The sequence below is a fragment of the Manis pentadactyla genome, chromosome 10, assembly GCF_030020395.1.
Source record: "Manis pentadactyla isolate mManPen7 chromosome 10, mManPen7.hap1, whole genome shotgun sequence".
Lineage (NCBI taxonomy): Eukaryota > Metazoa > Chordata > Mammalia > Pholidota > Manidae > Manis > Manis pentadactyla.
In genome coordinates this window covers 6,093,302-6,120,420 of record NC_080028.1, presented here as the reverse complement: position 1 = coordinate 6,120,420, position 27,119 = coordinate 6,093,302, and the positions used below count along the sequence as shown (strand labels likewise).

General features: G+C 56.2%; 1 protein-coding gene across 5 annotated transcripts in view; it reads right to left on the bottom strand.

Moving 5' to 3' along the window:
- Positions 1-1,647: 1,647 nt before the first annotated feature.
- Positions 1,648-27,119, bottom strand: part of PACSIN2 (protein kinase C and casein kinase substrate in neurons 2) — a 122,933-nt gene continuing 97,461 nt past the window's right edge. For 4 of the 5 annotated variants that reach the window (XM_036931326.2, XM_057486307.1, XM_057486309.1 and 1 more), the window contains 9 exons: positions 20,894-21,050; positions 18,818-19,053; positions 17,305-17,460; positions 13,706-13,881; positions 11,634-11,754; positions 8,924-9,045; positions 6,770-6,892; positions 6,146-6,342; positions 1,648-3,419 (listed from right to left, as the gene is read on the bottom strand). In XM_036931326.2, coding sequence (XP_036787221.2) covers positions 3,307-3,419; positions 6,146-6,342; positions 6,770-6,892; positions 8,924-9,045; positions 11,634-11,754; positions 13,706-13,881; positions 17,305-17,460; positions 18,818-19,053; positions 20,894-21,050 — 1,401 coding nt within the window. In that variant the 3' untranslated portion in view covers positions 1,648-3,306. The remainder of the gene's footprint in view (positions 3,420-6,145; positions 6,343-6,769; positions 6,893-8,923; positions 9,046-11,633; positions 11,755-13,705; positions 13,882-17,304; positions 17,461-18,817; positions 19,054-20,893; positions 21,051-27,119) is intronic. The other variant, XM_036931328.2, reaches the window with a different exon arrangement.

The following is a 27,119-nucleotide window of genomic DNA, read 5'->3' as shown; positions in this document are numbered from 1 at the left end:
ATCCTCTACAGGGAACTCCGAAGACCCAGGGTTTCAGCTTGAGCTGCAGCAGAGCCAGATACCTGCCCAGGCCACCCGGTCAGAGGTCGCTCGCCCTCTGGGCATTGCTGGGGGGCTTGGAGAGGACGGAATACCCTTTTACCCCTGCTGAGAAGAGATGACTAGGGCAGGCTCCTCAAGGCCCCAGGGACCCCAGGTTGGCCAGACATCCAGTGGGGGAAGGGGCAGCATGGCCCCTGGCAGCAATTACAGGGAAGGACAGAGGGACAAAGGACTTGATGGCTCAGCATAGAGGGCGTGGAAGGGGCAGCCCGGGATGCCAGGAGTTCCCACCCTGAATGCCTGTGGCCTCTTACCCCTTACTCTAACCCTCCAGTGGTGGAGGGCAGGCACTACTCTTGCCTGGGGAAACTGAGGCCAAGAGGGGTGAGTGAAGGTTTCCAAGCTCACCCCGAGAGCCAGGACAGCTGAGGGCAGGTGGACAGTGAGGGCACCTCAGGACTCCTGGCAGGAGCTCTGTGGACATCAGAAGGCGGAGAAAAGGCCTCGCTGAGCAGAGGGGGTTTCCCCCTGCCTTTTGGGGGTCCCTCTTGATCTCCCTCTTGCTCTCTGCTGATGGGGGGGGTGAGGAAGGGCTTCCCCTCCCGAATCCTGTAGGTTTGAATCATGGTTTCGTCTTGGGGCCTTGACAAGCCACTCAACGTGAGTCTCTAGACCTTCCATGTTCCCTTTGCTTTAGTGGAGGGACTCTGGCTTCCCCCGCGTTGTGACAACGCCTGAGTTCGCCGAATACCTCGGCCCAGTCGGCCCAGCAGGCCCAGCCCGGCGCAGGCCCCAGGCCCCGGCTCTGACTTCTCCCTCCGCCCTAACCTACCCTGTCTCTGAGGCAGCCCGCAGCTGGCGAGGCAGAAGCCAGTGTTTGCCCCAGGAAGCGCGCGGCTCTGATGGGCTCCAACTCCTCAGAAGCAGGCGGGGGCCTCTGACATTGGAGCAGGCGGCTGGATGCCCTGCCTGAGGGGCAAGGGTCGGTGCAGCGGTAGCTGCCCGCCTCGCTCCTCCTGGCACCTAAGGGCCTGCTGCCCACACGGGCACTTTTTGGGCGGTGCTACCAGGGTGTGGTGAGTGAGGGTTCCACGGGGGGTTTGCTCGGTGGCCCGGACCAACAGGAACCTCAGTAAGTCTGACTCTTGGAGGCTGTTTCCTCCTCTGTAAAATGGAATTGGGGAGACCCCGCCCACCCCCAGGGATGTTTGGAGGTGGGCACATTCTATGCAGATAACAGAAGAGCAGAGTAGCAGGGCCCAGGGCCCAGCACACAGCAGGTGCTTGGGAGATGCGGTCAAAGCAGCCTGGGTGATGGGTGGTCTCTGCTCTGGTCCTGCTGTTCGGGCCTCGGGGAGGGAGGGAGGCGCCAGACTGCTGCCCACATTGGGGAAGCCCAGGCCGCATGGCAGCAGGGTCGGGGAGGGGCTCTGGTGCCTCACAGCCCCACTCTCTCGCTTGGGGGTGGCAGTGGATGGGGACCCGGGGACCCGTGGGCAGCAGCCTTCTGCCTGGGATCCTGCCCAGCCCGAGCTGGCAGATGCCAGCGAAGACACACTTGCCAGCTGGTGTGAGCATGAGGCACACGCCTGGCAGAGACGGTCATACTCACGAGATCAACTATTTATTGATTGTTTTTTCTAAAATACTATACATTTAAAGAAACTCCGAAACTGAAGACTTGACAATTTTTGGTAAATCTGTAGCAAAGGAATGAGGATTTCTGCTGGTAAGTTTTAAGGACAGACAGAAACAGACAGACACACACATTCACTTTCCAAGCAAGACATGGAGCTCACTGGGAACACTGAGCAAATGCATAGCTTGTGATGGCGGCGGCCACTTCACCAATGTCTGAGTTACACAGAATAAAGCTTTTCCCTCCTTCCCCACCTCCCCTGCCCTTGATGACAGTGCAGCCTCCTGCCCCAGCACTGGGCTCCCTGACAGCTAAGGACGCTCAGCAGAGACCCTTGTGCTGGGGGCTGAAACCCAGCTTCTGTCTGCTCGGAGGGGCACGCTGAGGGTGAGCTGTCGGGGGTTACAGTGTCGTGCTGCAGAAGGGACGGAGGCTCGGCAGAAGCCAGACCCCCGCTGCCCGGTGAGGAGAGCCTGCCCACAGCAGTCACCACTGCAAGAGGTGCAGGGTCCACGCCCCAAGCCTGGAGGAGCAGCCGGGCCTGTGCCTGAATGTCACGGCCTTCCAGCAGTTCACAAATGGAAGCCACTGTGCCAAGAGCGGGTACATCTCATGAAAACAGTAGACAAGCTCTTTAGATTCTCTGAGTATCAAACAGCAGATACAGATCTACACCAAGACATGACAGTCTAATATAAAGCACCTTCATCTACAGATGCTTTCTCTTGAAAAGTTAGTCTTTTTAACCTTCCAAATCACTGAATTTGTTCCAAATCACTAAAATTGTTAGTTTGCAAGAGTAAAGTTTTAAGCACAGAGTGAAAGTAGTTTTAACTATGGCGACATTTGGGAGCACTACGGAAGACTTCTCCAAACTCACATTTGGCCATCCCGGCTGCACAGAGCACCCCCACCGGGAGGGAGCCCGGCCACGGTGCCCCGCTCCCTGCCACGCTCTCTGGCCTCGTCTGCACCCGTCTAAATGAGCCCCACTCCTGCAGCTTGCCCCAGGCGGAGGCCTGGCTGACTAACAGTACAGCATGGAAAGAGAGATCTTCCCTCAACATGGATATATCAATCTGTGCCATAATTTACACATAAATGGAAGAACAGGTATTTTAAAATGTATAACTGTACACAGGCTTTAAATAAAAAACTTCGAAGCATTCACTCAGAAAATGGCACGTAAGTTTGTTCATTTAAGTTGTGAGTGATGGGACCCGTCAGAGAAAAGTCACAGAAAAAAAATCGGAGGAACCACAGTCGGCGTAACCCACCACTGACTGGGAGGAGGGAGAAAGACAGAGAAAGACAGGCCAAGGGTGCACAGATGACGATGAGCCGACACACAGCGGTGGAGGGCAGGGCCGTGGTTTGTGCTGCGTCTTCCTGCACTCAGATCTCTCTGCACAGCGCAAAGGGTGCCGAGTTCCCGGTGAACCGACCAGCTCGGCTGCCTTCAAGAGACAGCATGAAGCCAAGAGCAATGGAACCATCATCTTTTGCAGGAAAAGGAATGGACGCCCACGCGGCTGGCTGGAGGCGCCGGAGGTGCGATGCCAGGCGATAGCTAACAGCGCTCCTGGGACCACGCCTCCATCCCTCCACCACCAGCCCACTGGCCATCACTGGATTGCCTCGACGTAATTAGCTGGGTACAGGCCAACCAGTCCGTCGTCCAAGCGCCCCTTGCACCAGCCCTGCTCATCCTCATCCTCTATCTTGGTCAGTTCGTCCCCTGCAAGACACAAACGGGGTGGCCCTGGTGAGCAGGCAGGCGGCACACTGGCCTCTGGGCCAGAGTCGCCCTCAGGGCCTAGCCCCCACCCTGGGCCCACAGAGGGCCTCTAACACAGAGGGTGGCAGAGCAGGCATCCTCCTAGGGACAAGGCAGGGAGAGGGCCTGGTTATTTCTCTAGACACTGTATTTTAAACTGCTTTTTTGGCCATAGGGGCCTCTGAGAGGTCTACAGACTGCCACTCACACGGCGACCCTAACGCCAGCAGCCGCCAGTTGCCACGGCAGTTCTCACAGAGACTGCATCCTGACCGCCTGGGCCCGGCCAAAGGATCCTTCACAGGGCCCAGGCCACCTCCCTCACAGCCCTATCTCGCTGCCTCCCGCCCCTGGGCCTCAGCCCGCCCAGCATGTTGCCACGGTCTCAGGGTCTTCATCTAATCTGTGTCCACACTCCAGGTGGTGGGAGGGGTGGGGACCCATTCTATCCCCAGCACCCAGCTCAGGGCATGGTCTGGATCTCCCCACAGCCCTGTGTTAGTGCGGTTTGATTTGTCTTGTTCAAACATGAAGGCACCCCTGCTCTGGGCCAGGCCCCAGGTGGCAGAGGAGATATGCTGAGGAGAGACGGACAGTCCAGAGGACAAAGGCCAAAGGCATGCGCAGGGCCCTGGCGGGGGAAGGTCCAGGTCTGGGGTTTTCCTGCTCAGGGCCGACAGGCACCCAGAGCCGGACGTGGGCGAGGGGGCCGCCTGGTGCTCTGGCTGCTGGGCACCTTGCAGAGCGGGCTGGGGAAGCTGCCAGCCCAGACCTTCTTAGGAGTGGGGCCGCGGGGGAAGACAGGAGCCCCAGGCACTGCTTTGTCTTTTGTTCAGTCTGCAGCTTGCACTTCCTGTTGGTATTTTTCCTGGTCCCTTTTCCAGGCTGAGTTACAATTTTCCCCAGACAATGATGCCTTGTTCAGCAACAATTCCCTAACTCTGCTCTGCAGCAGTATTGATCAAGGTGCCTGTAGGCCAGTATCAGGGCTGCTGGGTCCAAATTCCAGAGCCCTGCTCCCAGGCTTGGTGAGCCGCCAACTGCCCTACCCTGGGGCCTGGCCTCCGCATGTGGTGGGGGGTGGCCAACTGCTGTGGGCAGTACGTGGTGAAAGGACTCTGGGACGGGCCCACATGTGGTGAGTGCCGGGTGAGCCTGGGCTGCTGATGCTCCCATGTGAGAGACGGTGCTTTCCCTGCTGGTGTGCCCCAATGGGCCCCGGGCCACTTCTGCCAGCACGGGTTCTTGTGCAAATCCGACTTAGCGACACCAAAATGGATGTGGGGGCTACAGGGTGGGTGCTACCAACAGTAAACCTCCATTTTCTCCCACCCCTTCATGCCCCCGGCGGGCAGGGCCAACGCTTTGACAGCTGGCCTCTCTCGGCCTGCCCTCCCATGCTGCGGCTCCCATGCCATGGCAGGATACTGGCTCGATGGTGCCTCCATGTGGGGAAAGTGCACCAGAAAAGCCTCTGTGGCACCCAAGACCCAGGGAGTGAAGAGCAGACACAGCGTGCGAGGCCAGAGTGCGGCCCTGGCTGCAAACTGATGTCACGTTGTAAAAAAGAAAAAGAACACCACAAACAGACGAAAGGAGGACAGCTCTCACGGTGTTAACATGCGAATCGGTGATTAGAAACATTCATTTCAATGTTTGCTTTTGACAACTTACTCTGAGCAGAAGGAAATATTTTAAATCTATAAAATTGCTGACAAGTCCAACACATAAGGTTGAGAAAGAATTAGAAATAAAAAATAAATAAATCAACAAAGTAAGGGGGAAGCAATCCCAACCAAAGATATCAGGAAACTGGAGGGCACATAAGCGCCTCCTACACCTGGCCGGGGTGCTGGGGACAGCGGGCTGGCCGGCTGAGTGTGGAGGGCAGGAGGCCCGCGGATGCATTAGGAGGGGAGGCTTGGGACACAGTGCCACCCTAGCACCAGCTGGGCGCAGAGGTGCCACCTGAGCGGAGGGGCACACTTCAGCCTGTGCTGGTTGAGTCCTGGCCCAGCCTCCCCTGGAGGGCTAGGTGCTGGGTCTGGGGTGGCCCTGAGGAGGGAGCCAGGCAGAGGGGGGAACTTGGTTCTCCATGGGCATGAGGCCGCCCAAACCTTCTTAGGCTCTCGGATGGTGGTTTACAGACTGAGGGTCGCAACCCATTTGGGTGAATTACAATGACCGTATAAAGAAAAAGAAAGACATAGGATAGAAAATCTCCTCACACAGAGCTCACATCGTCAGGATCCAGATTATTCTGTAAAACCCAGGTTTTAGCTACTGGAAAGGAAGGTGGGATGATGGTAGGTTTGTACACAGCATGGCTATGGGAGCAAGTTTGAAAGATGCTGCCCTGCAGCAAGGCTCTGTGGGCCCAGGGGCACGCCAAGCACCACTCTGGGGTCTGGGCACAGCAGCTCTGCCAGCTGGGGCCTCTGGGAGGGTTTCCTTGAGGTCCGTGGGGACTGGCTAGGCTGGCTGCTTCCAGAGAGCGTTTGGGGGAGTGGGTGATCAGCACCTCCTGCTCCAGGGCCCTGCTGTGCCCAGGCTCAGCCCTGCAAGGGCACCTCACTGACATTGGGCATCTGCTACTTTTGAAATGGGGATGGGGAGACCCACAGATGAAACTAACAGGAATTCTACAAGGCCCAAGAAGACAGGGCTCCGCCGGGGAGCCCACCTACCAGCCTTGAAGCTCAGCTCGTCCTGCTCCTGCCCCTCGTAGTCATAAAGGGCCCGGACCCGCACTTCCACCCCGGAGGCGGCGTCCTCATCAAACGGGTTGGAGTCCCCATTGGCGTCCGTGGAGGAGAATGGGTTGCTGGGCTCGTCGTCAGACCAGTCAGTGGGGTAGCTCTGGGTCTTCTCGCAGCTGCTCACGCTGCAAGAAACGGGGGACAAGGGCCTGAGCACGGGGCCAGCGGAGGCAAGAGGCCCTGCCTGGAGCCCGAGGACTGGGCGGGGGCCGCCTCTGCAGAAGCATCCGCCCTCAGCATCACGCTGCGGTCAGGGGCCCACACCAGCGCCCCGAAGAGGCAGGCCGGGCCGCCCGGCACGCCTATCTTCCTATAATGGTGAGCCGGGGCCTCAACGAGGGTTAAGGGAAGACAGAGAGAAAAGCAACCACAAAATGTTAACTGGTGCCCCCTCCCAGAGAAATTGAGGAGCCAGGGAGTGTCCCCCAGCTGGCAGCCGGGCCTCCTCCTGCAGACCTCATGCATTGCTTTGAGCGCAGAGGAGCGAGACCCTGGACAGAGGGAGACAGAGCGAGCGAGGTGGGAACCAGAGGGAAGCGTTTGTTCACCAACTTTTTGGCCTTAGTGTCCTCCTTCTCACTGACGGTGCTCCCTGTGTCGTCCTCATCCTCGAAGGGGTTGTAGCTGGGCAGGGACTGCGCTGACCGTGCAGGGTTGCTTGGGACACTAAGGTCGCTAAGGGGAGAGAGAGAGCTTTCAGGGGACCCCAGCTCAGCTCCCCCTAGTCCTGGGTGCTCCCAGATGCAGGATTGCAGGGCCAGGCTCTGGGGGTACAAATCAGCTCCCCATCGGATAGGAGGAATATGTTGTTTGAGCAGGAAGACTGTTTTAGTAAAACATTTGGTGATTCTTTGGCTGTTAAATACATTTAAAGCATCCAAACGAGAACAAGATTTTTCTTTTCCCTCTTTGGCATCCGGAGGCAGCCTACCCTGCACATGGCCCTGGGTGGGGACAGGCTATGACGGAGCACCAGTGGTTTCCGGGCTTGGGGCATGTCTCACGGTGTCCCTGATCTGGCCCTGGTTCCCACTGCTGTGAGGCAGGTGGGCCAGCCTGTGGGGCTCAGCCTGGGGAGGGTGACAGCCGGGGAGGCTCCTGGAGCTTCCCAGACCCCCTGCACAGTGCGCCCTGACTACAAAAGGGTCTAGTGGACTCCTTCCTGCTTTTTCTGGGGCTGAAGCTTCCAAAACTGGCATCAAACCTGCTACACAGTCCCTTCTAGGAAGAAGAAGGACCCCTTCTGTGCTCCAGAGAGAGAAGCTCTTTATAACTATACTAACTGCCTACTGTGTGACAGCCCCAGAGGGGTCAGAGAGAATGTGAGACAAGCCTGGCCTGAGGGCCGACAGCCTGGGTGATGGGAGGCAGTGGCGGCAGGTGTGAAGCACATGAAATGGGAAAGAAATAAGACAGGCCCCCAGAGTCAGGGCACCCCCGCCTGGGGACTCTGAGCTGACGGACCTGAGCACCGAGTCTCAGCGCAAGGCTCCTGGGACCAGCACCACCTTCGGCCTCCAAGCCCAGGGTTGCAGGGAGTTGCACTCAAAGTGCTGGATGGGCAGCTCAGGCAGAGCTGGGGAGGCAAGGAACTGCCTCAAATGCCACCACAATGACCCCAAGTAGCCAGCAACTGCCTCACTGGCTTCAGGCCTGGAGAGGGTCACTGGACTCAAGCCTGCCCACTGCCTACGTCCGCGCTGCATGTCCAAGACCACCAGGTCCTCCTCACTCCTTGGTGCCTTTCTCCAGCCGACTTGCTGAGACGGGGTTGGTGCTGAACTTGTGCAGCATCCCTGGCCAGCCTAGATGTCCCTCTGGGGGTGTATCTCACCTCCCCACCTCTGCCCCCCGTCACGCAGGTGCTGGCCTGGTATCTGGGATGGCACTTACTGCTCTAGCCACTTGACCAACTCCACCTTCCCGGACGGTGGCACAGCAGCTGAGTGATGACGCTCCTTCTGCCTAGGGAGCCCGGGGGGGCCTTCAGCGCCTGGGGCTACGAAGGGCCCCCGGAACCTGTGCTGACCCTCCCAGGAAGCCGCAGTCATGAGACGTATTATCTCTTGGTGCGCATGGAGGCCTCTGGGTAAGCATGGTTTCCAGGAGGGGCAGCCTGCTGCCAGCTCTGCAGAGGATAGCAAGACCTGTCTGCAGGGACTCCAAGGCCTGGGGGCCAGCCTCACCTGGCACAGACTTTCCAGGGGCTTCTAATGACCTCAGTGCCACCTCTTTTTTTTGCAAACTCAGTGTTAGCAAACAATGAGGTCAGAAATAACCAACCTGTTCTCAGCAAAGAGGTGATTTGAAAAAGGGGACACCTGACAATGCTTTCCTGCTCCAACCCCAAGCTCACGCCCAGCCCAGGTACCTGCAGCCAGGATACTACCTGAACCTGCCTGGAGGACGCCACCCAAGGGGACCCATGACAATCGGCTCCTGACATCAGCCTTTCTCATTTTGGGCTTGAAGCATGTTTGTGGCAAAGGCTCCCTCTCTGGATCTTTCTGCACGGCCGTCACCAGGTGCACTGATAACCCTCCCCAGAGCTGTCCTTGGCGGCTGCCCAGCACAGCTCAAGTGTGCAGGGAGTTCTCTGTAAGGCCCCACTGGGGAATCTGCCCGGCGTCCATGCTGCCGGCGTCCTGGCCCGTGTGGAGGACCCAGGGAACCTTCCTCAGGGCATTGAGGCTGCCCGGCGCCCACCTGCTGGGCTTGTTCTGCAGAGGCTGGTCGCCTGTTTGGTTGATGCCCGTCAGGGTGACGCCATCACTGGTCTTCTTCTTCTCTCTCCGGCTGAGAGTCCGATTGAGGTCTGCAGACCACTCCTGGGCAACAGGTACCGAGAGAGAGATGGGACAACTGGTTTGAGGCCATCCCTGTCTCAGGCACGGGTCCTTGAGCCAGTGGCCTGCCAAATCCCTCAGCAGCACTTGGCCTCACTGCCCCCGCAGGCTCCTGACCCCCACCTCCTGACCCCTCTTCGCTCCTCAAGGGGAGGACTCCTCAGGGGGCCTGGAGGCCGGCACCAGGCCCAGCTCCAGCCTGTGGCGGCCTGGCCTCTGGAGGAGATTTGACTACCCAGCGACAGGTGGATGGCGAGACAGCCAGGGCCAACACCCAGGTGTCCTGCACCCCAGTCCCAGGGAGGCCCCAGCCTCCCCTGCCACATGACACTCAGCCTCCACCCATCTCAGGCCCAGCATGTGAACAGGCTTTTCTCAACTGCACTGAAAAGCTCCGGGAGCCGGGACAGAAGAAGGGGGCTCTGACTTGACTGTTCAGAGAAGCCGCGACACGTCCCTGACTCGGCCCATGATCAAACAGCTCTCGCTGGATCGGCACTTGGCGTGACTGAGTTCACAGCTTGACTCACAGACACTGTTGGAGTTTCAAGGTTAGAAGTCATCTTAGAAATACTAACCTGCCAATTGGTCAGATGAGGAAACCGAAGCCCAGAAAGCAAGCAACTTGCCCACACAGAGCTGACGGCAGCCCTGGCCGGACTCCAGACCCAGGTCAACTGTTTATGACTTTCTTGACTGAAATAAGCTGACTGAGAACTCAACTGGAACTTTAGAGTCCCCACAGTGACCTTCTGAATATAAGTATGCCCTGTCTAGGTGGCTTCCAAGGGCCAATGTGATCAATGCCAGGCCGACTTTGAAAGGAAAGGCCAGCCATTAACGGGGACGACATGGGCTGAACCAGCATGCGTTGCCAGAACCAGGCCGTGGACCCCACACACAGACCCACATGGGCAGGACACACACTGTGGGAGGTTTGGAGTTCAATAAGGTAGCCATAAAATAGGAACTTACTTCATCCTTGTGGCATGGAAAATAAAAAAATAATTTCATTAGAGAAAGCCCAGCATGAGCCGGTCAGAACCACAAGCACCCGCCACATGCAGGGTCCACAGAGAAAGGCCACTGTGGGCTCTGGCTGGGTCACCCACCCCAGTGAGAACCTGCCAAGGGTTTCTTCCCAGACCATTTGGCCCTCTGGGAATTGAGGATAGCCCTAAGGATGGGCAGTGGACGGAGCCTTTCACACAGGTTCCTGAGTCCCTCCAGGAGGTAGTGAGGCCCCCTCTCCCATGAAACCCCAGTTGTGTGCACAGGCCACATCACCAGCTCTCGTCTCCCCATTGTGCCATCTCCAGCAGAGGAAAGGCTGGGCTGTGCACCTTCTCCTCTAGGCTACTTCTCCTGAGAAAGGCCCCAGGGCTCCGTGCCTCAGTGGGAGGGACATAGCCAGCTCCTGGCCCTCTGTGGGGACAAGCCCCAAAGACGTGCAGGAGGCTTGCTCAGCCGGAGGCCCACATGGCCACTGGGAGAAGCCTTCTTGAGAAACTCCAGAGAAGAGGCATACACATGGGCGTTGATGAAACTGCAGGCTTCTGTGTGGCATCAGGGCCAATGCCAGCGTGGACCAGGCCACTGAACCCCCAGCCACCGAGGAGATGGGGGCTGCGGCCGTCTCCATTTTACACGTGGGGACACCGAGTCACAAAAAGGGCAAATGGCTTGTACAGCATCCCACAGCTGGTACATGGTGAGGCTGGATCTGGGCAGAGCATGGGCTCTGGACACTACTGAGACCAGGGAAGCCCTCAGCCCTTGCCCAAGGCAGAGGTGGTGGCCTCTGGTGGCCTCCCTGGGGCTGGCAGCCCTTCCACGAGGCAGGGAGAACCCTTGCTCATAGACCTGGGTGGGGTGGTGGTGGCAGGACTTGCGGCCTCCTTGTCCGCTTCCACCAGAGGCTGGGGGGCTGGTGACCCAGCTCTAGGCTTGGAAGAGGCCCGGGACCCAGGCCCTGGCACCTTGTATGTAAAGACACTGGGAGGCTCAGGCCCATGGCAACTGGAAAAGAAGAAAGTTAGTCCTGAACCAAAACTGGCTGAACTTACTGTCTGAAATAAGGACAAGTCCCCTCGTGGGAAGGGTAAGAAGAGCTACACAGTGTGGCCTGACTGCTCTCCCCTCCCGTCCGGGACTGGGGGTTGCTGAGCTGGTGCCCTTGGCCTGCCAGGCCAGTGCGGCCACTTCTGTCCCAGCCATCCTGCAGGTGGGGCAGGGACCAGGGTGCCCATGTGCCCTGCAGCTCCCGGGACTCACCAGGAAGAAGGCAGAGGCAATGGTCAACAAGTGACTGTCAACGTTTTCAACACAAAAGAACATAATCGCACCTTCACTAGAGACCCAGAAGGCCCTCCAGTAATAATGCCTGAGCCCCCCACCCTCACCCCCCGGACTCTAAGCATCAGCGTGGTTCTAGAGTAGCTATGCTGAAAGGCTGCCTCATAAACAGGGCAAAGGCCAACAGAGTGGGAACAAGAGAGATGGCGTATGTCTCGAAGCTGCGGGCCCGGGCCCCTGCCAGGCTGAGAGGGCCGCGGCGCCCCTCCTCTTACCTCAAACTGCGGCCAGTTCATGGACATGTCCGGCCCGTGGTTGATTTTGAACCACCTCAGGTCCTCCATCGCATCAGCAGCTCTGATGCTCTGCTCCAGGTCGTGGTAAATGTTTTTGTAGCTAAATCAGGAAGAGGAGGAGCATGACTCTTTTGAAAGGTGGAGACGGTCACCATCCCATCCCAGGGCCCAGCCGCAGCAGGTCCACCAAAGTGGCGTCATAGTGAGATCAGGGTGCCCCACCCTAGCGCGGCTGGAGGGGCCTCTGGCCTTGATGAGCACAGAAGGGGTCAAATAACAACAGGCTGTGGAAGCTGTATGTCAGCTTCTGACAAATCAGCTCTAAATCAAACCAGGGGCAATACCTTAATTGTGCCCTGTGTCAGACGATGCAGACAATGCCAGCATCTGGACACAGAGCCCCGATCTCTGCGGCCCCATTTAATCAGGCCCAGAACTGGGTGTCAGGGAAGCTCCCCCTCATCTTCTCGAAGAGGCTGGGTAGTCTCCACTCTGATGTGCAAAGGCAGTAAGTGAAGACTGCCCGGTGCTGCGGCAGCTGCTGAACCCACCTGCCACCTGGGGCCGGGCATGCCTTCTGCTCGGCAGCTTATGCCAGCCCACCTTCCTGGGAAGCTGACCGTGAAGGACAGGGCCTCGGTCACTGCAGGTCCTGGTGTTTTCACCTCTAATCTGGGGGTCAGCAAATCATTCACCCCATAGGGGCCTCAGTTTCCTCCTATGTTGAGTGCACATAATGCCTGCCACCTGTTACAGGTTGAATTGTGTCCCCCAAAAAAGATGTGGAGTCCTAACCCCAGTACCTTAGAATGTGACCTTATTTGGAAATAGGGTCTTCACAGAGGTAAACAAGTTAAAATGAGGCATTAAGATGGGCGCTGATCTATGGGCACCTTTTCACAACAAAGGGGAAATGTGTTCACAAAGACACACCCAGAAGGAAGGGGACGTGAAGACACAGAGGGACAAGACAGCCACGGGAGGAGGGTTGTGTCTACAAGCCAAAGCAAGGCAGGGACGGACAGCAAACACCAGGAGCCGGAAGGGGCCAGGGAGGACCCTCCGCAGAGCCGCCCGAGGGTAACGGGCCCTGCTGACCCCTTCGGTTCAGACTGTGGCCTCAGAACGGCGGGAGAATCAATGTCTGTGGCTGTAAGCCCCCCGGTTTGTGGTACTTTGGTGCAGCAGCCCCAGGACGCTCCCACCCATCTGCTCCCCAGGGAGGCTGGGAGGACAGAGCGAGGAAGGCCTGCCAGCCGAGAACAAGGCGTGCACCGCGGAGGCCCCCCGGAGTCTACGTGGCCCCAGCCCTGCCCCAGCTGGGCAGCCTCGGCCAAGTCGTCTCACTGCCTCACCAGTGGGACGGGGAATGATGCCGGCTCCTGCGTGGACTGTCATGGACAGTAATCAGATGGTAGCTGGGTAGCTGTGCAGTAATTGTTGCTGTCCATGTTTTTAGACAAAAGGGAACAAAGGGCATTTAATTTCCTTTTAACAAGACTGTGGGTTGTTTCTGAATGATTCTGCCATGAGGACGACAGAAGTCTACATTCAGGGTCCCCCAGACCTCAACCTGATGAAGGTGTCATCGGGCTGCAGAAGAAATATCCCAGCACCTATGACATGATTCAGAGCGGGGTCCCTGAGGGCCTGTGCAGCCGGAGGGCTCTGAACCACTGAGAAGTCAGGGGTGGGGCTGGAGGCCAGCTGCTTTGGAAAGGAAAGGACCTCACGGAGAACCTCAAAGGAAGACTATTCTGGGGACAGGTCATGCCGGCCCAGGACACACAGGGAAATGCTCCCAAGTTGATTTCAAATGTGCTAACTGGAGCAGGTCCAGGCCGTGCTCAGGCCCAGAAGACCGTACACTGGCAGGCAGAGCAGCAACCCACAGCTGACAGGCGCAGCAGAGGGCCGACCCCAGCAGGACAGCCCAACACCCAAGGTGCGAACATTGCCCCCCAGATCTGCAGAGCAGCAACGAGCTGTATTCAAAAGCAATGTCCCGCCGACGCCACTGTGGGGTGCTGTTTGGCCACCTGGACACTTACCTGGACACATTTGACAGGTCTAGGTGCTTCTGGACCTCCAGCAGGACTTCCCGGAAGAAGCGCAGGCGCTTCTCCTCAAACTGCTGGCACTGCTCAAACACCTGCTCCATGTTCTCAATGTACTGGGGGGTGCCCTGCTCCAGTTCCTTCAGGGCCTTCTCATACTTCTCTTTGGTCTATAAGAAAAGCCAGGCACCGTGAGACAAAGATCACTTCCACGCCTGCTGAGCAAGTGAGCTGGGCTCTGCGTGCCCTGGTCCTCACCCAGCCCTTGCCTCTGCCCACCACTTCTGAATTCCTGGGCATCTAGACTGACTTCTCAGGTGACAGGATTAAACCAGCCCCTAGGGGCGACCGTACGAGGAACAAGCACAGAGAGAGGACCTGCAACTATGGCCCCGCACCCAAGGGAGTGCCCCAATCTGTGTCCTTTGCAGCCCTCAGGGTCCAGCATGGAGGACTCACACCCGCCCTCTGCTCCTAAAGGGCGCTTCCACCCCATCCTATGAAGAGACTCAGGAAACAAGCCCCTCTCAGCCCACACCCCCAGGTGTCCTGGCTCATCTCAGATGCCATCTCCACACCAATGACATCCTTGGAGAAGGCTCCTCAGGCTTCCCTGGATTCCAAAACCCAAAGAGCACAAGCTCTGGAGCCCGACAGACTCTAAGCTCAAGTCTCAGCCCCTCCACTTCTGAACTGCAAGTCCCACCCCTAGCACCTGCCAGGCCTCTCAGGCAGATGCTGGGGAAGGGCGGTCCCCCGGGGCTGGCATGCGTCGTGTCCTCTCCCTCACGGGGAAGAGCTGCGCTGGGTCACTGGAGAGCCTCCGATCCTGCCCCCAGCAGCAGTGGTTCGGCAGCTGCTTGTGGGCAAGGCCGCGGGGCTCTGAGCGCCAGATGGGCCTGGGCCAAACCTGTGCCACTCGTTTCCCTGGCATCTTACTTTCCTTCCCAGAAAGCAGGCACACCTTGGTTTACTGCCTTTACTTTATTGTGCTTTGAAAATACTGCTTTTTTCTAAGCTGAAGTATGGTTGATACACCCTATTTTATCAGTTTCAGGTATGCAGATACTGCGTTTTTTACAAATTGGGGGTTTGTGGCAACCCTGCGTGGAGGAAGTCCATCAGTGTCATTTTTCCAATAGCATTTGGTCATTCTGTGTCACATTTTAGTAATTCTTAGAATATTTCAAACTTTTTCATATTATATTTGTTTTGGTGATCTGTGGCCAATGATTATGACTCACTGAAAGCTCAGATGATGGTTAGCATTTTTCAGAATAAAGTTTTTTACAGTAAGCATGCTGTTTTTTAGACATAATGCTATTGCACACTTAATAGAGTATAGCGTAAACATAACTTTTACATCACTGGAAAGCCAAAAAATTCATTTGATTTGTTTCACTGTGGTATGTGCTTTATTGCAGCAGCCTGAAACCAAACCTACAGTCTCTCTGAGGTTTTCCTGTACTCCCTGCTTCAGTGTTCTGATACTGGACGAGGTGACCCGCAATGGGCACCAAGCTACACGAAGCAGGCATTCAAGAACGTCCTCGTCCCCTTGTCCTCCAGCCCACAGCCAATCTCAAAGGTGTCTACAGACAGTGTGACTTTCCTAAGAGCCTTGGCTAAAGTCGGCACATTCACCCAGCAGGAGTGAACCTGAAGGTCAGTAACCCAATCTTCCTCGCCCCCTCCCACACTGGTGCCAAGCCAACCATCTGGGGCCACATGGTTTTGACAGTTGGTAGGACCACTGTCCTGGGGTACTGTGCAGCCAGGCAGCATTGGTTGTTAGAAACTGCTTCACGGAGGCAGGTTCAGTTCTTAGCCTGCAAGGACTTAAGTGCCCCAGGGTCACTGGCTAGACCACAGAGGCAGGGAGGGAACGGGAGGGAACCATCTACATAGCACCCAGGTCACCCTGATGGGTGCCGTAAGTCCGACCTGTGGCCCTGGTTCTGTTCTGCTAAAGCAGCAATTTGGTGGAGTCTGTTCCTGGTGATTATAAAACATGAGAGTCATGCATCCATCTCTCTGTCTCTCACCCATATCCCTGGGTGTGGAGGGGCCTCGTCTCCCCTCCAGGCTCCTTCCTGGGCACCCGATTCCCTGGGCACCTGATACAGGCAGCCACTGGAGCCTCCAGCCCGGTGCTCATCTCCCCAGCTCAGGTGCCCTCCTCGTTTGGCAGGAGCGCAGAGTCCTGGCCCCAGCCCCGGTTCCAGAGACAGGTGTGGGGAGCAGAGGGCTCCTCCCCAGGGGATTCTGATGCCTGCTCTGCACAATAAACTCCTCTGTCGGCACGACCGCCCTCCCAGGCCAGTTGGAGCAGCAGTGGGGAGAGGCTGCGGGCCTCCTGCTCCCGGCACTCGGCAGCGCGGGGCTGAACTCTCTGACCTTAGCTCCTCAGCCACAAAACAGAGATGCCACCACCTGATTCACTGAGACTCAGTGGAGCTCATCTGGGCGGAAAGGTGGGCAGGTTGAAGGGGTCGGGGCTTAAACTCCTGGCTCCTGCTTCCCCTCCGGGCCTCATGTCCTGTTCCTGGGGTGCAACCCCTGCCCAACCTCACTGCTTCCTTCTCCAAATCCAGGCTGCACATCTTTTCTCTTGACACTGCAGCAGGCAGGCCCTGAGCAGCGGACGCCTCCAGCCTCCTGCCCCCTAGAACAGAGCCAAGGAGGCCAGTGGGGCAGCGGCCCAGCCATGAGATGAGCACACAGGTCCAGGCCCTGCTCACATCGGCCCTTACTTTCTGGGAGCTCTTAAACAACAAGACACGGCGTAGTATTTACCCGTCCTGTGACTCGGGGTCCAGCAGAAGGCCACCATGGAGCCCTTCCTGGTGAACACAGCCTTCCCGTCTGACCTCACTGAGCCCCTGCGGCAGAAGCCTCCCCACACAACAGAAGAGACCCAAGGGCACCCATGATGCTACGCTGCCAGCTCACCATCCCTTTTCGGCAGGAAGCCTCTGTCCCACCACCTCTGAGCTCCCACAGCCTCTGCCCACGGCTCCCTGGGGACTTCACCGATGAGGCTGCCAGGATGACCCAGGCGCCCAGCCCTCCAGGTCCCTCTCCTGGCCTCCACCCCTCCAAGGGGCCTCCCCCCACTCACAAGCAGAGTGATCCTTCTAAACCCTGCTGGTCCTCTATGCTCTGCCTTCCCTCCCCAGGCTCTAGAACCATTTCAGCGGCTCTGTCAGCAGCACCCCAAGCTCCTGATGTCCCCTGGCCTCCCAGCCATTGGCAGTTTGGTCCTCGTAGCAAACCCCACCGCAGCCCACACGGTGGCACCCTGCTGCTGGCATCCCACCTCCATGGCCTGCCCAGGCTGCTCCTTCCCGCCTCTCTGCCTGCAGCAAGCCCCACCCCACCACCTTGCTCGAGCATGGGAAGCATCCAGGCTTCCCAGCTCTGCCCCAGGCCTGAGGTGGGCACCCTGAGCTACAGTCAGGTAAGATGCTACCGTGGGGCCTTGTGGGCAGGCATGTGTTTTACTGACGTATCCATGTATCCACCTATCTATGCAATGACAGTGGCTCACGGGCACCAAATACATGAACATGTCAAGAGAAGTGCGTGATTACCTTGAGAACATCTTGCTTGGATTTTTCTACTTTGTCTTGTAATTTCTTAAGCTGCTCAGGGTTGAGGGATGGGTCTGCTTTGCTGTTGGTTTCTCGTGATATCGCCAACTTCTCCTCTTTGCAGGCTGCGTGGTAGGCTTTCTTTGCTGCCTCTACCTACAGGGAGAATGAATTCCTGAACATCACACTTGTGAAAGTTTAAAATCCTGGCTAGGTTCACAGACCATGGGAAACGCTGGCACCATCAGGAGAGGAAAGATCAGGCACAAAGCTGTATGTTCAGTGTAATCACCCCGGTCATAACAGACTTCACTCAACAAATAGTGACAGACTGCCTGCCTGGGGTCAGGCACTGTCCTAGGCAGCAGGCGCAGTGCCACATGAAGGACCTGGGCCTTCACGGAGCAGAGAGCCTGGCTGGGAGAAGCAACTTTGAGAAGTAAGGTCCCGAGGAACAGAGACGGTGCTGTGCCAAGGAGCAGCATAAAGCAGGAAGAGAGGGGGCAGCGAAGTGGCGACAGGCTGTCAGAATGAACACAGAGCGGCTGCAGAAAGCCAGCCGGGAGGACTTGGAGCAGGAAAGTGAGGTGCGTGTGGCCATCTTGGGGGAGCACACCAGGCACCTGAACAGTGACTGGGACTGGATGTGTGAAAGGGGGTCACGCTGGGAGGAGGGTTAGAGGCCGCACTTTCCTATTTTTTAATGGCTATTTTACAAACATATAACATACACAGACACACGAGGTCCTATGTATGCAGATGCATGTACATTTATTTAGCAGAAGCTTCCTTCCTTGACCCCAAATCACAGATTTCATTCTAGAGAGGAGGGAGGTGTTTGTGGCCGTGGCCTCATGAGGGGTTAGGATCATTAGTGGTGGGGCCAGGGACAAGCAGGAAGGGAAAGGAGACAAACGCTAGACAAGAAGGAAAGCCTGTCGTTAGAACCCGAGGACGGCCTGCTCCAGGCGCTTCCGAAGGGGAGGAAGGCAGCAGCTCCCAAGAAGAGCTGGGTGGGGGATGCACACCCTACCCTGAAGAAGGGGGCGGTAGGCTGCAGCTGGGGGTCCTCATGTGCTGAGGGCTGGGGGACAGATGACAGCCCCCAGTTAGCCATGGCTGGGCAAGACTCAACAGCGTCATGCTGCTTTAGTAAACGAGCATCAGTTTCAGTTGCAAATGTGAGAGAGAAACTCATACAACAGAAAGAAAAATTTTTAATTAATTCTTTCTAGTAGCCCAACGGACTTTGAAGTCTCTCTAGCAGAGAAGTTCCCAGGGCAGGAGAAGTTCTGCCAGAGGTAAGAGCTTGGGTTCTGAGGGCTACCACCAGTGTGTGGTTCTGATCCTAGTTTCCATGACTGTAAAATGGGCTGATAAGGGTTAAGTTTAAAGAATGCACAGAAAGTGTCTTGAACTGGGGTAAAGGCCAGCCAGACTCCTGAGGGGTTAGTGTCCTCTGCCTAGGCAGCCACCAGGAACTCCCAGGAGGACAGAGGGCAGGGGGAGGCACCTCTTTCAGCTTCTTGGCCCAGGGCTTCTGTGCCTTCCGAAAGCCATCCTCGGCTTCTCTGGTCTCCCTGAAGCCTCCCATCATCTGCTTGTGGAAGGCCTCCTTCTGCCAGTTCTTGATCTTCTCGAAGTCCCCGTTCATCAGCGAGGCCTTCACCTCCAGGTGCAGCTCGCTCACCCGCTCCGCCTCGGACGTGACGGCCACCCACGCCTTCTCCACTGTCCCATACTGCGGCCCTGGCACAGAGAGGGGGGGTTACTCGGGTGGGGCTTTCCTCTGCCAACCTTGCTTGGGGGCTGGGACAGGGTTGTAGGCCAGCAGCCTGGCTGCCTGGCAGGGGGAGGTTTCCTTTGTTTCAAGTATTTTGCTCCCAGTAGCTGCTCCTTTTTCAGTTCCTGGAATGAAGAAAGAATAGGGAACTGAGGCTGGACCTGCTCTGCCTTGTCAGGGGGACAGGGGGTTGTACACGTTTCCCTCTCGTCTCTGTCTGTAAGAACTCAGACGGCCGCATCCGGGCAGTCTGCTATTGCTCAAGGCTGGCAGGAGAGGGGCGCCTCCGGCAGCGAACAAACCTCTCTCCCAGCTGCTGGGCCCTCTCTCCTTTCCCTGCGCTGGGCACCCCTTATGGACCACAGCTGCTCCTGGGCCAGGACCTCTTATTCAGGGGCATGAAGAGCCCAGCTCAAAGTGGGAACCCGAGAATGGCTTGTCGGATGGAGGCTGCCCCGCAGCAGAATGGAAGCCGTGCCTGCAGGGAGGAAGGAGAGCTGGAGGCAGGGGCTGCTCTGGCCAGATGGGAATCTCCAGGTAGAGGAGTGGGGTCGCCTCGTTCACGGTGCTCGGTAAGGAAGCTGTAATCTGGCCTTTTCATTGAGGGTGCAGAGTGGTGTGGAGCCAGGTGAGGGGGAGAGAAAGAGGACATGCCAGAAGCTGGGGATGGAAATGGGAAGCCAGGTCCTGCCCTCAAGGCATCACAGGGGCAATTACTGTTTGGGCTGGGGAATGACCCAGAGGCACGGGGGCAGTGAATGTGGTGGGAGGTCAGCCCCCTGAACCTCTAATCCCTTTGTCTAAAAACGTTCCCATTTCTGGGCTGCCCGGTGGCATCCACAAGGGGAGGGGCGGAGTGCCCAGTGAGCCTCCAGTTCTGAATAAACAGAAGGGGCAGTGCTGGCAGCTGGGTCTGGGGAGGCAGAAATAAAATAGCAGCAGCTCCCGCTTACTGAAGGCGCAGACCCATCCCCAGCCACTCCTCGGCCACGCAGGGCCCCCCACTCTCCGGCACCTACTCTGACCAAGGCACCGTGCCCAGCTGCACAGACGACCTTCTCAGCGCCCGGGGAAAGGCAGGCAGCTGGTCTAGCACCCAGCGGCCTGACGTCCCCTAGCTGGCTCCTCTGACGACAGCTGTCCTGGAGGAAGAGTCTGTCTGTCCCACGGCACACCCTGAGAAACTCCCACCAACCGGCTCCTGTCCCAGGAAACCCCATAATCAATCAAGCTCCCCTTCTACTGCTGGGAAGTGCATCGTGAGCACCATCTATTTGTCACTAAGCTCCAGAATCTTCTCAGTTTTGCTCGAAAAGGAGGGGGCAAAACCTGTAGAACACAACACCTGTAGCTAATCCCGTTAAAATGCAAAATCAGAAAGCCTGCAGGGTGTCACCACCTAGTCTTGCCTGACTTGCTACCTGGTCAAACTTACAAACAGCAGTTCTCAGTGTTAAGAGACCATAGTGCTGAGCAGCAACGCCTTTGATGATGGGAGCTTACTCGAGCTGGGGCCCTCGAGGAGCTGTTCTGAGGGAAATCAACAAGCATAGCGCATCCTATGGGCCTTGAGGGCTGCAAGGGGGGACTGGGGTGCTGCTCACAGAGACTGGTCCTGTGTCCCAGTGTCCCAGAGAATGGGGAGGCAAGCTCCCACAGCAGTGGTGCTGGGTGATGGCACTACCCTGCTCCCCCCAACGAACCGCCACCCCCAGAGCTGCAAGGCACACTCTTGGCCTGACCTTACAGGAAAGGAAACTGGCACAGAGGGGGTCAACGGTCTGCCCAGAGCCAGTGGCTCCCTACCTTTCTCCACAAGCTGCCTCCAGCGCCGGGCCCACTCAGTGAGCTGCTGCGCGTACGCCTTCTCGATGCGCGCCCGCTCGTGCAGGCAGTTCATGAGGTCGCCACACAGGCGGTGCCCATCATCGATTCGCTTCACGGTCCGCTTGTAGTTTCCAACCTGGGGACAGAAGCACGCTGTGAGGCTGGGACCCAGGGCAGCCTGATCCCTGCGGCTGGACCATCAGCCTCCACGCCAGCAGGGCTCCCAGATGCTTGTCGCTGTCCCATTTGAGAGGCACCCTGCACTGTTGGGGACAAGCTCCGGGAACACACAGAACAGCGAACCGGAGCCTAATATCCATCTGGCCAATGTCCACACCCTGACCGGGGGTCGGGGAGGAGGACGGGCCAGAGCAGGAAGCGTTGGCGGAGGGACATGAACTGAGGGGCTGGGGGCACCAGCAGGTAGGTATCTTATGCAGACTGAGGGGCCAGGGACAGTTTCCCAGAGCAAGTGATGTCTAACTAGAGAGATTGAAAAAACAAAAACAATGTTTGGTAACTCAGATTAAACTAAGCTAATAATTAACATTGTAGACTTGGCTAAAGGCCTTTAGATCTGCACTGCTATAAACATGTTTTCCGAGGCCTTCTGCTTTGATGTCACCACATGCTGGATTATTGATTCTTCTCAAATATTGTATGGAATGCCACTTCCCGTTTACTAAGCACCTACTCTGTGCCAGGCCACACTAGGTGTTTCACGCCTCCAAACACTGCTGCTGCCCTAACAAGCTGGAATAATTATCCCCATTAAAAAAAATTTTTTTTTTTATACACTCTTATGAAGGTTTCACATGAAAAAACACTGTGGTTACTACATTTACTCATATTATCAAGTCCCCACCCATACCCCTAATTATCCCCATCTTAAAGGAGGAAGCCGAGGCTCAGAGCAGTCACACGGCCGCCCGAGTCCCCACAGTCGCAGAGGCTGGGCTGCAGTGGACGCACGTTTTCAAACGGGTCCGGGCAGGACAGTCTTGACAGCCAAGCTCAGACTCTCAGCTGCTCTGACAAGGGCCATGGGGAATTTTGACTACTTTTTCTCATCCGAAAGGAGAGACTAGCTCATCTCAATTATAAATAATGAAGGAATAACTGAGAAAACATTAGTGGCTAATTTAGGGTGAAAACTGAAGTGTCTGGTACGTCTCATTCTGTGAGCCACTGATCTGAAAGGACAGCGTGGAGCTGGTACCTTGGAGCACCTGCAGGAAACACTACAGAAAACCGTCTATGTTGTCAACCCTCTCCTCCTGCTGTCTTCAAAAATCTTAGTCAGCCTTCTGCTAGTTTTACTGTTTCTAAAGGTCCCTTTGCCCGGAGATCACTTCCATATTTCACCTGTTCATAGTCAGTCCAGAAGCTCCTGGGGAACAGGGTTGACTAGTTCTACTTCTACAGGAAAGTGTACCGTCCTCTCTGCCATGCAGGCTGCAGAGACCAAGAGCACAGCCTGTTCAGCTCTGATTTATGAACACTTCAAATGCCCCGAGCTTTTCTGACCCTGAGCGGAGTTAACAGGTGGAGAGGAGGGTGCAGGAAGCGGTGGCAAGACCTTGCGGGACAGAACACATGGGCCCTGCATGGAGACGGGCAACGGGGGAAGGGCTGTCCCTGAGGCCACAGCTCTCAGACAGGCTGAGGTGGGAACCAGAGTCCTGGGCAAGTCAGGGAGCCTGGGCAGCCTTCTCCTGAGGCCTGGGAAGATTTCCAGCAGGCTTGCTGAGGTGCATGAACAGCTCTGGCCCCCCGTCTCCTGTCACTGTGCCTGCCACAGACCCTCCAGCCCAGATGTGGCCTGGTCATCTGTGACTGCTCAGCAGGGAGAGTGGGTCAACAGCCCACCAAACACAGAAGCTGTTCCTGAGCGTCCAGCAGCCCCTCTTTAAGAAAGCAAAAGCAAGCACTTCACAAGTTGGAGATGACATCACCTGTTCACTTCCCTTAAAATAGGGCCTTGCTGTTATTTTGAAATTTACAGCAGGATGAAAACAACAACCAACAAAACACAAGTCACTATTGCTGAGCTGGTGGCAAGAAGAGCTAAGAAAATCACAGCTAGATTCAGACTTGACAGTTGACACAAAATCACGATGTGGGGCTGTTTTTCACCTCAGTAATCAACTTGGTAGTCAACATCAAAACATGTTACCTCTCCAGAAACCTGCCTACCTCTCTTTCAAAACCCTTGTAAAAAAGATTTAGGGAAAAGAAAAGAATACTTCTTAATGGGGCACCAATAGTTCTTAATGGGGCACAAGCCATCGGCACAAAACGGACCTGCCGATCATATTTAAATGATCCGATCATATTTAAATGACAATTTTTCAAATCTGTAAAGCAGCAAGGAATACAGGAAGATGTTTCCAGAAGCTCATGTGTTAGGTTGAAACGCTGACACTGTGACCACTGCTGAAGCCAAGGGGAGAAAGGAATGCCCACAACAAGATACACTGAGATGCTCCAGCAACATCTGCCCTGCTGTTCTTTAGTCAATGGAAAGGCTACGTCTGGGCTCATGACAATCACTTTAGTCCACGCACAGCGCATTCATCAGGCGCCACTGTTTCCTTCTCCATAAACCACCCAGCAGCAGTGATGCGGCCTGCCTGCTCCCCTGAGCAAGGCACTGGCAGTGGTCCTAAGAGCAGACCACTGATGGCTGTTTTTCTGAATTGAGATATAACCTAAGTACAACCAAATTAACTTTTACAGGTATGCACTCAGATGAGTTCAGATGAATGTGTGCCGTGTAGACCCATTTCCACATCCAGGTACAGAGCATTTCCATCTCCTCAAAAGGCCCCTTGTGCCCACCTGCAGTCAATCTCCTCCCCACCTACCCCTGGCAACCATGGTCTGATCTCTGTCCATTTTCCAAGATGTCTGGGATAAACGGAATCACACAGTCTGTAGCCTGGCTTCTGAGACTGGTCCATGTTGTTGGGTCAGAGTTATCCCTTTTGGTTGCTAAGGAGTATGCTGTTCTGTGTACACCACTGTTTGTTTATCCTGTCATCCTGTGAAGGACATATTGGGCGTAAAGAAGCTGTCACATTCACCTACAGGCCTTTGGGTGGACATAAGTCTTTGCTGCTCCTGGGTAAACACCTGGCAGTGGAGCTGCTCTACAGTGTGCACATCCCGAGGAATGGTAAGCTTACCCAGAATGGCTGTCCGTCCTGCTCCCCAAGCAATGCGTGAGTGCTCCGACCTAGACTTGGTATCGTCAGGCTTTAAAATGAAATTTTATTTTGCCCCTCTGTTTAGTATGTAGCCATACCTCATTGTGACTTTAACTTGCATTTTTATAATGTCTAATGAGCATATTTTCTTGTTCCTATTTGCTGTCTGTATACATCCTGTGGTAGACTGTGTTCTATACATTTTTAAAATTGAGGTATAATTTGAAAATGCAAGAAAAATTAATTTCCAAACACATGACAAATTGATCATACATTAAAATCAGGGCATACAAAGTTGTTTTTGTAATATAAAAAAGCTTCTCTCTTGCTTTTTAAAACAGTAGTTTATTTTGAGGTGGCCAAATGGCAGATAACTTTATATAGGAATTGAAAAATAAACAAGCTTTCTTCCAAACTTTATTATCAATTGATGTGTTCACAAAATGCCCATTTTAAAAACTAGGCTTGAAATGAAAATATGCTTTTTTAAAACTATGCTGCTAATTTCCTCTAAATTCAGGCTCACCGCTCAGGCACCAAGATGCTGAAGAGAGGCGCTCCACATACACGTGCCTGGGTGCAGAGCTGGACCCGGCGTGCCTCAGGGCTGGCTGGCCGAGGAAGGCCAGGGGTGGGGAGGCAACACCCAAACTGAATTTTCGAGGCCCAGCAGGAAGCTGGGGGGATTAGAGGTGAGGAGAGGGAAATGACAGCAGGCAGAGAACGTAGTGTGCAGTGTCGGTGACATGAAGGCGGGGCAGCACGGAGCCATGGGGGCGCTGGCAATCAGGCGGCAAAGGCACATGGAACACAGAATGAGGGGACAGAATCTGCTGAGGACTCAGCCAGGCCAGCGCGGTGGGTGGCGTGGGAAGCGGGGTCAGAGAGAGCGCGAGGATCAGACCTTGGGACCAATGGGGTTCAGAGGGTGAGGCTCCCGAGGGAGCGAGCAGGGAACTGCTCCATCCATAGGGGCGCGCAGGGGGTCGCAGAGGTAGTGGGCTCCCAGGGCTCCCTTGGGCACACCTCCTGCGGGCTGTCTCCCTGGGGCTCGGAGGCCCAAGCACTTCCTTCCTGGAGTCTTCCAGAAGCCTCTCCAGCCTCCCTCCTCCAGGGGCCAAGCTCCTCCCAACCGCCAAGCTCCTCCCAACCGCCGAGCTCTGCCCAGCCTGCCCTCTGTCCTCCCCGGCAGCTAAGGGCTCTGTCCCTTTCTGCCCACAGAGTCCTTACCCACCCAGAGCCCTGGCTGCCTGCTCTGCCCCAGCTGCCCACCTGCCTTTCTGTAAGTCTGGCTCTGACCATCCCTTTGGCTTTCCTCTGCCCAAGTCCTGAGAATCCAGGGTCAGACAAGTGTGGATGTACAGCCAGATTAAGAAGGGCCTGGGGCTGGAGTTGCTATGATCTCCATGCAGAGCCACCTGCGTCATCGGGCACAGGAGGAGAGATAGCAGGCTCTGCCTAACACCCTGCGGGCTCACCGTTACAGAGGCGCTGGGAAGGGCTGCTCGAACAGCTTGCACCAGCTGCTCCGCGCCCTCGGGGTATAAGCGATCCAGAGCTGCCTTCCACAAGGACACTGAAGAGTGCTGACTTCCTGACTTTACAGCCTACTTATGGCAGCCACGTCCTCTCTGTGGAACACAGTGGCTAAGGCAACAGAAAGCTGAAGGATTTGGGAGCTGGCCAGCAAGGCCTCTGGGCTTCCCAGGTGGGTGAAAGGAAAAGTGGGGGCAGACAGGGAGCCCCATGAGCGTCCCGTCTGCCAGCCCCGCTGCCAGGGCCAGGCCCCAGTGCAGGCTCCGCTACAGCCGCCTGTGTTAACCGCGTGCCCACCAGTCAGGGAACCTACAGGGTGCCATGTACCGGTCACTGCACAGTCTACTGTTTTAACCCTACCCTCCTCTTTGGTTGGTGACCATCAGGCCCATCTCACACACAGATCACCTGATTACAACCAAAGTCCCAGGGTGAAGCCAGTGGCCCAAATGGAACCAGGCAGGGCCGCTCCAAAGCTCAGGCTCTCCTACCCTGTGTGTTCTAAGTCCTCTTCCTGCCCACAGCTCAGGTCAGCCCCACTGGGAACTCCAGTGGACTCCGGACGCCCCCAGGAGCCACACTGAGGTTCTGGCTGTCTCACTGCCAACTCGAAGCTCAGCACAGTGGGGGGAGGCAGCCCTCACCCAGAGGGTGCTCTCAGGCCTGTTCCCCAGACCACCCTGCCCTCCCTGAATCAGCCCCTCTGCCATGCCCCAGCCCCGTGCAGACAAGGGTCTGCAGCACACAGGACGCCATCAACCCAGATGCCTCCCAACTCTGCACCCTCCGGTGGGCACCTCTGTCCTCGCCCACTGCTGTTTCTCCACTGCTTCCACTGGGTCTCCACACGCGCTCCACACGGCAGGCACTGAACAAGATGTGAAAGGTAAGACCATAAAGGGACAAGAAGAAAATGTAGGCGTCTTTGTGACTTAGGGCAGGGCAGGGCTCCTTAAACAAGATTCCAAAAGCAAAAGCCACCGAGTTCAAGCCTGAAGGTAGCATGCAGGCCCTGGTGAGTCCACCTTGTGCAGGAGAGGCTCATGCTGGGAACCCCAAACCTGTAAACTACAAGATTCCAAAAGCAAGAGCTCTGTGTGTGTGTAAGGAAACGTTATCACATCACAACTTAAGGATTTCTGCGCAGAAACCAACACTGGACAAAGTCAACAGGTGGACTACAAATACTGTCTCCCACTCTATGTCTAAATTGGCAAGGGACTAAAATCTGGATCCCAGGACGTCCTACACAACATGAAAAACACAGGCCCCGAGGCAAGTCAGGTGGAAGGTGTGAATAGGCAATTTCAGAGAGAAGCCCAAGTCTGAAGGGCGAAGGGCAGGCACAGGCGCTCAGTGTGGGCCTGGAGGGAGGGACCTGGAGTGGCCAGGGAGCACTTCATCCCCACAGACTGGCCAGCGAGACCCTCCCACATGCACCGGTGGGAGACAGCCCAGCA